The sequence below is a fragment of the Bufo gargarizans genome, chromosome 2 (assembly GCF_014858855.1).
Source record: "Bufo gargarizans isolate SCDJY-AF-19 chromosome 2, ASM1485885v1, whole genome shotgun sequence".
NCBI lineage: Eukaryota > Metazoa > Chordata > Amphibia > Anura > Bufonidae > Bufo > Bufo gargarizans.
In genome coordinates, this window is record NC_058081.1 from 149,304,022 (window position 1) to 149,320,671 (window position 16,650).

The 16,650-nt window shown below is 43.1% G+C and overlaps 1 protein-coding gene across 2 annotated transcripts in view; it reads left to right on the forward strand.

Annotated features, from left to right (window-relative positions):
* The window catches only part of LOC122927596 (lamin-L(III)-like), a 54,755-nt gene that overhangs the window by 17,097 nt on the left and 21,008 nt on the right, over positions 1–16,650 (forward strand). For both annotated transcript variants that reach the window (XM_044279575.1, XM_044279576.1), the window contains exons 4-6: positions 4,163–4,333; positions 14,555–14,680; positions 15,337–15,557. In XM_044279575.1, the coding sequence (XP_044135510.1) occupies positions 4,163–4,333; positions 14,555–14,680; positions 15,337–15,557 (518 nt within the window). The remainder of the gene's footprint in view (positions 1–4,162; positions 4,334–14,554; positions 14,681–15,336; positions 15,558–16,650) is intronic.

Genomic DNA, 16,650 nt, shown 5'->3' on the forward strand with positions numbered 1-16,650 from the left:
GAACCAGTGAAAAGAGGCTGGACCAGGGGAAAAAGAGGGATCTAGGAAGTGGCAGTCATCCGGGGCAGAGGGAGAGGATTCCTTTTCAATCCTGACAGTTCCTCCCGTTCTGCACAATGACGCCATAAACCAAGTGGGGGGCAGGTTACAAATCTTCACTTCTGCCTGGGAAAAAATAGGAGTCTCTCCATGGGTAGTATCTACTTTAAGAGGCCTTAAAACTAGAATTCTTATCTCCTCCCCTAGATCAGTCATTTTCCAAGTGCAAAAATGCTTTGCCACCTTGGGGTGAATTATAAATTTAAAAAAATCAGACCTGTCTCAAGATCAAAGAAAGCTTTTCCTGGGGGTACTCCTAGATTCTCGTCTGCTAAAATATTTTTCACCTCTAGAAAAACGGAACAGTCTAATTCAGAAGATCTCTCAGTTCTTCAGACAAAAGGTTTCCTGCATAAGGAATATCATGACCATCCTAGGTCTTCTGACAGCAACAATCCAGTCGGTCAGATGGCCTCAAAGTCACACGAGGATCCTTCAGGCCTTTCTCCTATCTTCCTGGGACGGTACCAATTACGCTCTAAAAAAGTGTTCATTCCCAAATCCGTAAAAGGAATATTTGATGTGGTGGAGAATAGAAAAGAACTTGCATACATGGGTCTATTGGCGCCAAGAAAAACAGATGATGCTGACCACAGATGCCAGAAGTTCTGAAAGAACTCTCAGCTATCTACATAGTCATTGTCTCCCTTCACACACCCTCATCTCCAAAACATGTAAAAGTGTTGTCGGACAATACCACGGCAGTAGCCTACCAGAAAAAACAGGGAGGGACCAGAAGCTGTTCCCTAGGGGCAGTGTCTCGAAGCATTTTTCTTTGGGCGGAAAATGATCTTATATGCTTGACAGCAGCTCATGTGCTATTATGTTGTTCTCAGGGAGAGAACAACATAATAGCAGACTTCCTCAACCGCCAGACTTTGAAGGAAGGAGAGTGGTCCCTGAATTATCAAATATTTCAGCAGATCTGCGAAAAGTGGGGAGTCCCGGATCTAGATCTATTTGCCACAAAGGACAACAGGCAGACCAGAACATTTTGCTCCCTCTCCCGACGAGACCAGCCATTATAGGTAGATGCACTATCCCAACAAAGACTCTTCTTGATGCTTTTCCTCCCTTCAGTTTGATTCTAAGAGCTCTAATAAAGGTGGAGCATGAAGTGGCACTGGTAATATTCAGTGCTCCATTTTGGGCAAGAAGATCTTGGTTCCCCCTTCTGCCCAGGCTGTCTGCAGGGATATTCTGCACTCCATCAACCCCGGACCTTCTCCACCAGGATCCGGTATTTCATATCAAAATAAACCAACTCAACCTGATGGCCTGGAGGCTAAATGCCTAGCCTTAAGACTAAAAGGTTTATCTGATGCTGTAATTTCCATGATGAGGTTGAATCAAAAGCCTATAACATCTAGAATTTATTTAAGAACCTAGAACGCCTTTTTGTCCTTTTCAGATAATCGCCTTCCTCCAAACATTCCACAATTTTTTTTAAATTTTTTTGCAGGCAGGATTAGATACAGGTCTACGACCTGCAATGCTCAAAGTAAAAGTTTCAGCTTTAAGTGCCTTTCTGGATATAAAGCTGGCAGACTCACCACTAATTAAGCATTTTTTGAAGGGGTTATGAGAAGTTTGACCACCTTCCGTTCCATCATTCCACCATGGGACCTGATGGAACCTCCGTTTGAACCAGTTGAACAGATTTCTCTAAAACTTCTCGCCTACAAAACGTTTTTTCTTGTAGCCATAACGACTGCTAAGAGGTGTAAGGGGTTACTCTCTCAGGCAGAGCGACGATGACAGATTCTCGTGCAGACCACAGGGTTAAAGTCCGAACATTGCTTTATTTAGTTTTTATGACACTCTGGCAATACAGGCAAACCCAGTTATAATTCACTGGGTAAGGTGAAGGTCCAGCACCACAAAACATAAACCAAAACAAAAAGAAAAACACCTGCCCGTCTGGGCTCTGGCTAATGCAGTGAAGATCCTAGCTCACCTATTGAACAGAGGTCACACAGAGAATTTGGCTTCTCTAGCCAGCAGGGCAGCCAACTTCCCCGACTTTCTTCAGGCATTACTCTTCCCAGATTGACAGCCTGGACTGCGCTTTATTTCCCCTTTTTAAGGATAACTGTCACGTTTAGACCCTAATTTCAATTTTCATATATGTAGTTACTAATGACATGATATTCCAGAATCAGTTACTATTAGACTGACTTACCCCATATTTAATAAGATTCAGCCCTTAGCAACCAGTCTGCATAAAACTGCAATTTCACTATTCGGTTAAGATGGCCGCCGCTGCCCTCACCCTGAGGCTAATCCCGCCTGCCCTCACTAGCCAGTAACAATAGCCCCCCAAAAGTGTCAGTAACCAGAGCTCTCCCCCTAAAGGGTTAATCTCCTGCAGCACAAAGGGGTCCTCTTACCACATGTTGCTTTCATTTATACACTGAGCAGATGGCAGATCTCCCTTCCCTGGTCTGTGCTGCTTCAACTCTACTTCTCCAGCTCTGCTGAGTGAGGGACCATGCCTAGCAACCCTATTTTAAGCACAGGTAAAAGTAGGCAGTACAGGGAACAAAACTGTGCAATTAAGGGGTAATTGGATACACAGTGAAAAGTTGAAATAGGGATATTACTCGCCACAATCCAATACTGGGGTGGACTGGGGAGGTCCCTCTACCAAGTCCAATAACATCCAGCCCATAAACTTAACGAAACAGTCTCGGCAATCTACACATTGCTGAGACCATTTTAACCTTCTGGATTTTATTTACCTCACCCAGTTGAGGAAGCTGGGTGGGATATACACCCCTTCCAGGACTTTACCATACTCTTTTCTATTCACCTTACCACAGAGGGTTGGAGGAATCCAGGCTTTCTCTTACAAACCTCCATATCTTATGATTCTGGATGACCGCATAATCCTCAGGCACTGCCCTTCCTTTCTTTCCAAGGTTGTTTCCAGGTTTCATTGTGAACAGGAAGTTTCGTTACCTTCCTTCTGCCCGTTTCAGACTACGGATAGAGATAGAAAATTCCACAACCTGGATGTTAGGAGTGTGTTATCTTACCTGAACACCAGCAATAACTTCAGACTGTAAGATCACCTCTTCCTCCAATTTTGAGGCAGCCAGCAAATCTTTTATAGCAAGATGGATCAGATATACGATTGCCTTTGCCTATGTCCAGAAAAATCTTCATTCTGCTACTGGAATAAGAGCTCACTTGACTAGGGCTGTCTCAGCCTCCTGGTCGGAGTCTACTTTGGTTTCATTAGACCAGATTTCCAGGGCAGCCACGTGGGCAAGCCCTATGACTCTTTTCAATCATTACAGACTGGATATTCTTAAAAACCAGAACTTTTCTTTTGGTCGCAGAATTCTTTCTGCTCTGGTCTCTCCCTAGAGTTGATTACTCTGTTAATCCTCCAGTAAGGGGAAAAGGGTTAATTAATCTTACTGAATTGGTTTTTCCAATAGGCTCCACAACGACACTGGGATTTTCCCTCCCTTTTTATTTTCTTTTTCAAATGATGTAATTTGTTTGTTTAATACATGTTTTGTTCTTGCATCACTTCCGTGTCCTCTTATTGACTGAATAGGTAATGGGAGGAGGCCTTTTTAAATCATGTGCTTCTGCTTTGTTTAATGTCCTGGGGATGGGGACACCCTCCTGTGAGTGCCGTTGCGGAGGCCATTGGAAAAACCAATTACCGTTAAGAGTAATTAACCCTGTGTTTTATTTTGGATTAAATTGCATCTTTTCTGTCTTTTAAATCGTGAGGCAAATGTATTTTTAGTCTGCCACAAGCCAAAGTCATTTTTTGTGCCTGCCAAGTCAGCATTAGAAAGCAAGCTGTTTTGTGGACCTTACTATGGAGCACGTTAGTTTTTGGCCTGACCTGCTGTAGCTGTGGCTGGAGAATATAGGTCAGCATGTGAAGTTTGCCAGTGCTAAATCGTAGACGTGCTGTGAGCCAAAGTGGCACACAGACCAAACTTCAAATTGTCCCCTGTTGATAAATCAGGGCTACGGTGTTGAAATATTAAGATTTAACCAGTTCAAATAATTTATTCTTTGTTCTTCTCCTCTACAGGAGGTGCGGGAAATGAAGAAACGCCATGATACCAGGATTGTGGAAATTGATTCTGGCCGACGCATAGAATTTGAGAGCAAACTAGCTGAAGCTTTGCAAGAACTAAGAAAAGACCACGAGCAACAAATCAATGACTACAAGGAGCAGCTGGAAAAAACATTTAGCGCAAAGGTGATTGTGGGTATAATTCTAATGTCTACCGCTGTCCTTTCTCATGAACACGAGTACAAGAAGCTTGGGTAACAGTTGGTATATTTTATTAATACAGTAATTTGTATTCCTTTACCACCGTCTACTAGCTCTCTGAGTTGATTAAAGGGAACCTGTCACCTCCTAAATGCATGTAAACCCACCAGCAGTACGTCAGAGTATCCCGCTGTGTGAAACTAATCATATTTTTCATCCTGCAGTCCGATGCTGCATAAAGTCAGAAAACTATCTTTTATCCTCTGTCCGCTCTATTTTGCATGTCAGCTTGAAGCAAGGGACAGCGGCCTTCTTGCTTAAAGTAAAGTTAACCGTGCCTCCTCTTGCCTTTGAGTGACAGCACGCAGTTTGGCTTCGCTTTCCCAAGTCTCGCACATGCGTGGTGCCCTCTGTTTTACTGCGGCTGCCTGACATGGGATTGCGGGCGGTTTACATGCATGGCAGGTTTACATGCATTTGGGAGGTGACATTTTTATATTTTAAAGGGAACCTGATTGCTTATATATATTATTGGCATAAGGGATGATTGTACGGTCACTGTGCATACTGAGTGCAGTGCTAGTTCTGTGTGCTGTGGGACTCGTCGGACTTTCGCGTGAGCGATACAGAGCTTGTCAGAGTTCGGTCAGTGAAAAACTGATGGTTTTCTGTTAAATTCTTGCATTCTTTCTGCATATACAGTCAGTTTTTTATGTGTTTTCACGCGCATGAAGATAAACTAAATAATAACACACAACATCTGCTAGCAGCAGTCAGGGAAAAGCTTATTGCATCCAGATGCCTTCGGTTTTCACGCAGGCTCTGTTCATTTCTATGGGGCCAGGACTGCATGAAAAATACGCAATATAGAACATGCTGCCATTTTTTCCTGAATGCAAAGATGATCAGTGTGCATAATACTAGTGTGCGTATCTATACCCATTGAAACTCAGGATTCAGTACGGATTTCATTTGTTTGAAACATGGATCGTATGGAACGGAAAACTCGCTTGTGTGAAAGAGGCCATCTAGCATAGTTTTCCCCAACCAGTGGCTTGGCTGCCACATCTCTCCCGAGCCCCTTACTGTATGTGGCTCTTCAGCTGTTGGAAGTTTCTCTACACTGCTATAGTTTTGTTATGGTAGAAACTATATCACTGGCAGTTAACAAAACTTTAAGATCCAAAAATACACATTATGGGAGGAATTGTAGGTGTATTTGAGGTCAGTTTTCAGATTGGAGTTGCTCAATTTGGCTCAAGTGTGATGTGGTTTATGTCTTTATCAAAGTATGCCTTGCATGGAATTCTTTAAAAAGTCGCAAAAGATAAATTGGATATTTAAAATGATCTACGCAACAAACTTGGCCTAGATATGACTCCACTTTTGAAGTTGGTGCAAGGAGGACAACATTTTTTGCAACTAAAAAAACTGTCAGAACACATTTGATAAATGCCCCCTTATATTTTAATAGGGTTCTTCACTTTTCCCAGTCATATATTAAAGTGTCTTGCAACCTGCAAAAAGTTGAGAGCCACTGTTCTAGCCCCTAATTCATTGGAAGAGATGACATCCATGTCTTGTGCTGGAGATGTGGATACTTTGGTGTGCAGCATGGAAATATTACTGTATCCTCATTATTAGTACTATTATGGGTAAGGTGAGAAGTTTGCACTTTTTTTTTTTTTTTTTTTTTTTTTTCTTGCTGTATGATTGTTAAGGGAGTCTGTCCACAGGGCTGATCTATTTGGATTTAGATAATCTATTAGATGCTCGAAGGCAGGGGTCTGCAACCCCCGACACTCCAAATGTTGTATTTAAGGGAAAAAAAGGCGTTCTCTTAGTAATGTATCAGTAAGAGGGGATGTGAGTTGAAAAAAAGCAGATAATCTTTCTTGGCAACCAAAAGAAAGGGGATTTACCCGTTTCAACTGCTAGAATTTCTATTTGGTAATAAAAGGTGGATTTGTAAGGAATTTGAGACCAGAAAAAAAGTCCAAACTATTGTCACCTTGTCCCCCCAAAAATAAGATAGGACTGTTCTATTATGGGCCGGACGACCCAAAAATGCGGAATACACACACCTTTTGGTGTGGCATCGAATGCTATCATGTATCACAATACTTTTCTATGTTGAAATTAAATTAAAATTTTGGTATTGTGACAACCCTATAGGGAACGATGGTGGGCCATGTACGGCTGGGTCTAATTATAGGCTGTGTTAAGTTTCATATGACAACCTACCTATATCAGAAGTAATGTAAGTGAATGGGGTCAGCTATGGTATCTGAGCTCAGCCCCATTCACTTAAATAGAAACTGAGCTGCACGTAGGCCACATAACAGATGTAAACTGATGTCACTGATCTAGGGAGGGGCCTAAGTGCTCACGGACCGTCTCGGCCTCTTCCAGCAGCAGATCGGCTGGGTGTCCAGAGTATAGGCCATCAATATCAAATTTCCAGATAACCCCTTCAATAAAGCTTTTTGTCATCTTTTCAGTTAGCCATTTTTTTTCCCCCTTTCCTCTAGATGTGCTTTTTTTACTGTTTAGCTTTGTTTGGGGGTCAGTTGCAGCACACTCTGGTTTTGGCTTCTCTCCCCCCCCCCCCCCCCCCCACGTTCCTTCCTTTTTGAATATATGGATTATCACATAAAGATGAACAATATACTATTGATGCACGTTATGTGAAATCATGTATTTACAATGTGTTTTTTTTTTTTTTGTTTTTTTGGGAAAATCATGTTTGTTGATTTGATTAATTGTATTGATTTGAATTTGTATATCCACCTGTTTACATACACCTATCTGAGCACTGTTGTCATTGCTTGACAAAGGCTCTATTGAAGAGCTGAAACATTGCATTGGGCTGGAATAAAAGATCTGCTTTCTTACACTAAGACCTGTGTGCCGCCCCCTTAACAGTTTACTCCACAGCCCCCCACTCCTTAACATGGATTCCTCCCCTCGCCTCCTTAAAATGGGATCTCCACAGCAGCCCATCCCCTTAACTGTGACCTTCACAGCACCCCATGCCCTTGACAGTGACCTCCTCAGAGGTCCGCCCCCTTAACAGTGACCTATACAGCACCCCGCCCCTTAACACTGACCTCTGTAGGGGACCATCCCCCTTATCTGTGACCTCCACTGTTCCCCGCCCTCTTAACGGTGACCTCCACAGAGCCCTGCCCTCTTAAGGCTATAGCTACACGACGACATGTCATGTGACATATCATTGTCGCACCAATGTCTCGCACCAATTTTTATAATGATTGTCGCACTGCGACACGACAGTCGTAAGAAAACCATCAAAGATGGATTTTTCTGTGACTGTCGCGTCAGTTGCAGCGTGTCTCAGTGCAACACGGACTATAATTATAAAAATTGTGTGACATCAATGTTGCAGTGTAGTTGTGTCTGTGTTGCACAACACATGTTGTGTAGCCCTAGCCTAAACCTGACCTACAACAGCGATGAAAAATGGCTGGGTTGTTATGGAAACCTGGCGTAAAACTGTGTGTATGTGGAGACTAAGGGCCTGCGAGCTTCTATTAGCTGATATGTAGTGTTGGTCGAGCACCAAAGTGCTTGTGTGCTCGAGTAGAACACTTCCCGATGCTCTACAGAGCACGCGAGCACAATGGAAGTCTATGGGAGAACCCAAGCATCAAACCAGGCACCCCCTGCTCTGGTGTCGGGACTCTAGTTCGGCTTAGGAGTCCCTGCTCTGACTTCATATATAGCTATGTCCGTATATGGAGTCAGTGTATCTAAATGTGTATTTAAATCTAATTTAGCCTCTATTTCTGAAAAGTTTCTGGCGGGATTCGAACTCGCAACCTTCTACATTACAGCCAAGAATGTTAACCTCTACACTATAGAGCTGCATTGCCAGTTACTTTAAAAAATAAAATAAAATAAAAAAAATTATGCTGTATAGGAATACTTACTAGTCTTAAGTAACTGGCAATGCAGCTCTATAGTGTAGTGGTTAACATTCTTGGCGGTAATCTAGAACGTTGCGAGTTGGAATCCCGCCAGAAACTTTTCAGAAATAGAGGCTAAATTAAATTTAAATACACTTACTCGAGCAGACGCGATATGTGACAGTGTGTATGGCAGTTGGGATATCCAGAGAGAGACTTGCAGGCTTTTATTGGCTAATGCATGGCCTATTTTGGGAATATCTCAGGAACGGTGCATCCTAGAGATGGTCTAAAACCTTACCAGACACGTGATGTACCTGTCTGCCAAATTTGGTGAAGATCGCTCCAGTCGTTTGGTCGCCCATAAAGAACAGACAGACAGACGTCTGGACAGAGACAGAAGCTCATTTTTATAATATAAGAGATATAATCTGTGTGTTTTAACACCTGCCATTTTTTTAAATGGTGTTTTTGGATGATTATAAAAAAAAAATTTTGCCCCCCAAAAAAGTACAACAAAAAATTTTGTGTGTGTGTGGTGGCACCTCCAAGATCGACCACTGAGTACTCCTCCCAGTTTTTATATAGTGGTGCCATGTTGGGAAGATAACTGATCATATAGTGTTAGAAGGCGTCATTGAGCAATGATCATGAAATAGCACGCCACCATGTGAGCATTTCGTTTAGTTATTAATTGTGAGAAAAATGTTAAATATTTATATCTGCAGATGTATTATAAACTGGCTGAGAAGGTATTAGAGCAGCAGCAAAGAGAAGATTTGGAATTAAAAAACAGGTTGGTAGAGAGTGAGGACCAAGGACAGATAGAGACGAGAAAGGATGAAGACCAGGTACAGATCTCTAGGGTAATGGCATTGGAAGTTATAAAGCCATGAACATAATCGGGAGAAGGCTACCTTGTGTTGAGTCTTAAGGTTTTTTTTCACCGTTGGGGACCTTTTCTGCAGACCAGCAGTGGGAATTGTACTTGCCTGGTCTATACCCTTAGTTCCCCCTCCTTCACTCCACCACAGTTCCTGGGTCTCCCCGCGCCAACATAGGTTTAATGCTGGTTGCATGGCTGCTGCAGCCAATCATTGGCCACAGCACTGATGTGTCACCCATGAGTCACATGACGCATGGGTGACTTGTCACCACTACAGCGGCCATGCAACACATGTTAAACCTATGTTGCCGGGGGATCCGGAACCCATTGGCAAGGAGCAGGTAAGCATAATTTCCATTTCATCCACCAGGACTGCCACAGCTGAGATTGACCCCTTGACCTCTGTAGGGGCAGGAATACAGAGAGACAGAGTTTAAAAGCCCGCACCCACTCTCTCCCCTCAGTGTTTCTTGTCCCTACGGGGGCATTACACAGAGAAGCCTCCCAGAAGGGAGGTGAATAGTTCTTCTGATTTTATAGTTTTATTTTATTTTTATATTCAGAAGGTAATTGGCTTATCAATTTTCTCCTCTGCCCTTCCGCAGCTGCAGCTAAAGCTGGGCAGAGGAAATTAAAGTGATTCTTGTCCCTGAAATTGGGGGCCTGTTCTCACTCATGCCGCATGTTCTCCCTTCTCTTCGATAGAGGAAGCAGACCACTGAGAGCCAGACGCCGCGCTCTGGAGGGGGCGGAGCCAGTATACAACTGAGTTCCCAGGCGGAGCTTCAGAATGTGCACGTGTGTCAGCCTGCCTGGGGCTGATTTATGTCAGATGTCGCTCCATGTGGAAAGGAGCAGGCGATCCTAACTATGCTGTCCTCAAGGATTCAGACATGTCTGCTCCAGAGGCCCCGGGAACTCGTATGGACAGCTCAGACCCACCTTCGGCTACTCCTTCCATGAGTTCCCCTGTGGGTAGTCTACAAGTCCTTTGTCTTTGCTCATACATCCGCCAATTATTTGGGGTCTCTGATGCTCGGTTGTTGTGTGTTTTTTTTTTTTGTTGTGAAATAGTTGGACGATAAAGAATACTATTTGTCCTTAGAGGAAATAGAGGATCTACTAAAGGCAGTAAGGGCAACCATGTGTATTGAGGACGTCCAAAAACCACCGGCGGTACAGGACGTAATGTTTGGGAGACTGTGCGAAAAAGTCCAAGGTGTTCCCTATTAACGAAAACGTCAAGGATATGATCCTTGATGAATGGATAGAGCCAGAAAATAGATTAGGAGTTTCCAAAGAATTTAGAAATGGATTACTCTTTGATCCATCTGAAACTAAGCTTTTTTAATGATACCCCAAAAATTGATATCCAGGTGGCAAAAGTTGTAAAAAAAAAAAAAACTTCCCTGCCGTTTGAGGATTCATCGCAGTTAAGTGATCCAATGGAACGGAAAGCAGATGCTCTCCTGAGAAAATGCTGGGAAGCTTCCATGTTTGGTGTAAAGACAAACATTGCCGCAACTTCAGTGACTAGGGCCATGTATTTCTGGCTCAGAGCTAGAAAATCACGTAAAAAGACTCCCAGGGAGGAGATTTTACAATTGTTTCTCCTTCTAAAGTCCGCTACTGCGTTCCTAGCAGACGCCTCCGCTGAATCAGTTAGATTTGCAGCCAAGGATGCGTCTTTCTAATTCAGCAAGACGAGCCCAATGGATGAAATCCTGAGGGGAGACAGGACCTCCAAAGCAAAGTTTGCTCCATTGCCTTTTCAGGCGAATGTGTTTGGTCCTGTACTAGACAAAATATTACAGAACGTGGCCGATAAGGGGTTTCCAGTTGAAAGGGAGAGTAAAAAAAAAGACCCTTTCGTGCATCTAACTCTCATTCCAGACCCTGTAGGGGTAAAGAAAAAAAACAGGGAGCAGGAGCGATCAGAAAGGAGATAAAGGTAGGGGATGCCTCTGTAATCCACAAAATAAGCCAGGCGAAAAATGATGACGCCAGAGTAGGGAGAGGTTGAAAAGATTCCAGATGCAGTGGAAATCCATAACATCCAATGCCTGGGCTTTAGACATCATGGAAAACGTTTACAAAATAGAATTTTCTTCAACTCCCCCAAGGAAGTTGCAGACCACTTCCTACAGTCCTGCCATTTTATCAAAAATCTCTGACAGGTGGTGGTAGTTAAAAGTATCAGGCTTAATAGTAAGTAAGTTTTTTTCTTGTGTTTCCGTTCCATTTTTTGCGTTCCGTATACGGAATCATTTATTTCAATGGATCCGCAAAAAAAAAAAAAGGTACTCCGTGTGCCTTCTGTTTTTCCGTTCTGTTCAAAGATAGATGTCCTATTATTGTCCGCATAACAGACAAGGATAGTACTGTTTTACCAGGGGCAAGCTGTTCCGTCTCGCAAAAAATGGAATGCACACGGACGTCATCCTTTTTGCGCACCACAAAATACTGAAAAAGCCATACGGTCGTGTGCAAGAGGCCTAAATGTACCCCAGTCAGAAAAAGGTTTCTATTCAAGACGTACCATCATAAATTTTAAAGGGTTTAAACAAATCTATTTATGTACAAAAAGTTCAAAATGGAATCTATCAGGTCCATCGTACCTCTAATCAAGAATGGGGCCTATATGATGTCAATCAATCTAAAAGACTCCAACTATCACATTCCCATCCATCTAAACTCACAGAAGTATCTCAGATTTGCACTAAGAGATCCTGGGGGCATATTACATAATTTACAGTCCACTGCCCTTCCATTTGGCATTTCCTCAGCGCCAAGAATTTTCACAAAAATGGTAGTAGAAATCTTAGTACCCCTCAGAGAAGGACTGTCAATTCCATATCTGGACGACTTTCTTATTTTAAGAAGCTCAGAAGCGGAAACTGTCAGACTTTGGTTGGTTAGTAAACCTAAAAAAGTCTCATTTATTACCCTCATCCAGCAGGAAGTTTCTGAGTGTAATGTTGGACTCTGTGTCCCAGACATCATCTCTCTTGCAGGAAAAAATAGAAGCTATCAAGGAAAAGATAGCAAGGTTCCAATGTCTACCGTGGTGCTCTATCAGAACGGCTATGAGCACACTAGGCCTTATGACATCCTGCATAAAAGCAGTAGCTTGGTGTCAGGCTCACACCAGAACTATGCAAACTTGGATTCTAGGAAGTTGGAATAAAAAGCAATCATCCTCAGACAGGAAGGTAGTCATTCCACACTAGGTAAAGTTGGACCTAAACTGGTGGAAGTAAAAGACAAATCTTTCAAGAGTCGTCTGGCAGAAAGGTCCAGAGATACAGATACAAGCTGAGTAGGTTGGGGAGCAAAAGTAGCTTCTTCAACTTGGCAGAGAAGGTGGTCTTAAAAAAATAAAAATAAGGGGCAGATCCTCAAATTATAGAAAATTGTAAAAATAATAATGATTTTAAGTGAAAAACATCTAATATTCTCAGACAATACCACAGCGGTAGCCTATTTAAAACGTCAAGGCGGTGCAAGATCCCCAGGTTTGAAAACTCTAGCAGAAAAGATCTTTTGCTGGGCAGAGAAAAACATTCTATCACAGCGGTTCATCTAGGAACACTAAAACCCTAGACCTAGGAGAGTGGTCTCTAAATTTGAAAATCTTTCAGAAAATATCCGCCAGGTGGGTCCTACCACAAATAGACCTTTTCACTTCAAAGGAAAATTCAAAGGTTCAGAGGTTCTGTTCCTTAGACCCTAGGGAAGAACCATGGGCAGTAGATGCGTTCTCCATAAAATGAACATGGAATCTAGCGTACGCCTTTTCTCCTTTTGCTCTAATCCCTACAGTTCTGGGGTCTGCAATCACGGATATGCAGAACAGAAGCACGGATCGGAACTCCACGGAAGCGCTATAGAGTGCTTCCGTGGTGTTTCTGTCCATGCCTCCGCACCGCAAAAAAATAGAACTTTTTCTATTTTTTTACGGTGCATTTGGATCACTGACTCATTCAAGTTGAATGGGTCTCGATCCGTCCCGGCCTCCGCACGGACGTTGCCCGTGCATTGGGGACTGCAAATTGCGGTCCCCAATGCACGGAATGGATGCACAACGTTAATGTACAAGAGGCCTAAAGGAAATAGTTCTGGAGGATCCCTGTTAATACCCTTTCAGAAGAACATTCTCTCATAACGCCCAATACTTCATCAAAATCCAGGATTTTTCAAGCTATCCTCCTGGATCCTGAGAGTGAGGTCTTAAAGGGGTTGAACGCGGACATACCTGTTTTACTGGCTAGGGCAGCGCTAAATCCCGCCCATCAGTGCCAGTGACATCACCGGGCTTCCTGACAGCCCCATGGAGATCCCCGGTACGTCACCGGATCTCCAAAAAATGCCTTTGCCCTGTGCGATTTAGTTCAAATCTCTTCCTTGAGTTAACAGGTTTATAAGGGAAGCATCGAGGCTTAGACCATCCAAAATCCTAGGGTACCACAGTGGGATTTAAATTTCGTCCTCAATGGGTTGACAAAAGCACCTTTTTGTTCCCATTTCAGACATTTTTCATTAAACACATCTCCTTAAAAAACGCTTTCCTAATAGCAATAACATAAGCACGTTTGGGGGAAATCCAGGCACTTTCATGTAGAGAGCCTACAGAATAGTTCTAAAATTGGACCAGGGTTTTCTCCCAGAAAACAGCAATATTCGTCCTGATGGAGTTTTAAAGTGTCTGTTTAAGGCCGAATGCACACGGCCGTGTTCTGTGGCCAAGAGCAGTCCGTGGTATGCCGGCCTGGATTCCTGTTGAAAGCAGGAACGCGCGCGTCATTGGTTGCTATGACGCAGTGCGCTTCATGCCGCCGCAGTGGCATGAAGCGCACGGCATCATAGCAACCAATGACACCGTGCGCTCCTGCTCTCAACAGGAATCCGGCATACCGCAGACTGCTCTCGGCCGCGGAACAAGAAGTGTTGTGGTTGGAACAAGTTATCTACCATCTACTCCACTGGACAGGGGATTACTGTTAGATCACTGGGATCCGATGATGCACACTCACTTCAGTGTCTTTGCAGAAAAAACGTTTATGTAAATGGACATTTTATTATATATTCAGCGTGCAGACCAGTGTGTAGTCAGAATATATTAGGATACACCACAGAGGTAAAAATAAATAAATTCTGTGGCATTTCACAGAGCGGCACTAGTAAAAACTGTGCATGTGGTGCTGTGTATGGATTTTTTATTTTATTTTTTTTGTGTGTGTGTAAATGGGCTTTTAGTCTGTCAAATTATCCAAGTGAACAATGGTTTGAGTGATGTGTACATGTCCGCTGGTGATCTATGCCATATATACTTTCTAACTGCTTTTCCATAGACTGTAACAGCAGGTAATGGAAATGCTTCTGAATATTTTACAGCTGGAGAACGCGCAGCTTGCGGCTGCACAGAACAGCGATTATGCAACTGCAACCAGAGAAGAAATCATGTCCTCAAAGCTCAGAATTGATATGATGTCCTCACAGCTGAGCCAGTGTCTGAAGCAGGTAATGCCTAGCTGCTCGAATGGTGCTGGGCAGTTTACACATTGTTAACCCTTTAAAGACGCAGTTCATCTTGGACTTCAGCACGCAGCCCCGTTTAAATCTGACATGGGACTTTGTGGTAATAACTTGGTAATGATTTTACTTGTCCAAATGATTCTGAGATTTCTTGTAGTTTGTTAATGATTCATTTAGTTGTTTTCGAATTGTTTAAAAAACAAAACAAATATTGGCTAAAAATTTTGCAAATTTGCAGTTTGTTTTATTTTTTCCCTTTCTATGGTGTTTACCATGTGGGTTAAGTGATGGATTATTTTAATTGGTTTTATTTTGGGTGTGTGTGTATTAGAGAGAACGAGATACAGAGGTGTTTTTAAGTTAGTGAAGCATTCATGACTTGTTTCGGCAGTCTCTTGCTATATACCACTGCAGCCAGTCCCGGGACTGCAAATATTTCAGATTTCCTAATGAATCTTTTCAACAAGCGCGTTCTTGGCTATGAATATGTTCAGACGACTACCTAAAAGGAGGCACAATATACATAATGTATACATAATATAAATAAGTGCCCCAGCAGATTAAGCCCTCCATAATCCTGTCAGGTGAATATGTAATAAATTGTATGTAATTTTGAAAAGTAAACTATGCTCCTTTGGCAGAACTCTGCTCTGGAAAATAAGGTGAGAGAATTACAGGAGATGCTGGACCGCGCACAAGATATGCACCGAAGACACATGTCTGAAAAGGACAGAGAGGTGGCCGACATGAGGCATAACCTGCAGGCACAGCTGGAAGAATATGAGCAGTTACTGGACGTCAAACTCGCGCTGGACATGGAAATAAATGCATACAGAAAAATGCTGGAAGGAGAAGAGCAGAGGTACTAGACATTAGCCATCTTTATGTTTCTGTTTAAGTATGTTCTTAACCTGGCTCAGAAATATAGTGGGCATACAATAGTTAAGGGGTTTTCTGAGATTTTTATACTGATGACCTATCCTCAGGATAGGTCATCAGTATCTTATCCGTAGGGGTCCAGGACCCCCGCTAATCATCTGTTTTGAGAAGGCACTGGCTCTCCTGTGAGCGCTACGGTCTTCTCGCAGCTTACCAAGCACCGCTCCATACATTGTATAGCGGCTGCACTTGGAATCGTGCCCAGCCCCATTTGCTTGAATGGGGCTTAGCTGCACCAAGGCCATGTGACCCATGAATGTGGTGTTACTCGGCCTAGAAAAAGCAGAGAGAAGGTGCCTTCCCAAACAGCTGATCAGCGGGGGCCTCCGGTTTCAGACCCCTATCGATCAGATACTGATAACTTATCCAGAGGGTAGGTCATCAGTAAAAAAATAAAAATAAAAAAAATCTTTGAAAACCCCTTTAACAAGATCTCGTTAAGAGTTGTGGCAAGTTTGCACCAAACTGGTTTGAAACTAGAAGGAGCAGGTAGGTAGATACATTATGAAACTTGGGCAATCTGTTAATAAGGGTGCATTTCTAAGTAGCAACCACAGGGTAAACCTGCAATACCATGCCACCATCATTTTAAAGTGGTATTCCCAACGCTGACTTTTCTGTGGATATACCATAAGTCTGATAGATGTGGGCTCTATTTCCACATGCATGGCTCTTTCCATTTACTTCTGTGGAAAAATGGGACCCCAGGTGGGACTTGCATCTTTTACACTCCTGTCATAAAAGTCTTACCTGCAGTCCTGTGTAACACCACAGAAAACACTGATAACTCTCTGAATGTATAATATAGTAGATATTAGCTGCAGTTCTATGTAACACCACAGATCATACAGTGATGACTCTCTAGTAGTGTTACCTACAGTCCAATTTGCGGAGTTCAAAGCTGGCGCCGCCTCCTCCATGCCACATAGCAGCAGCACCAGCTTCGAGAACTAGTCCAAGGCTGGGCCTGCAGCTGTGAGTGGGCTTACAGAGGCCCTGAGTGGGGCCACTAAAGA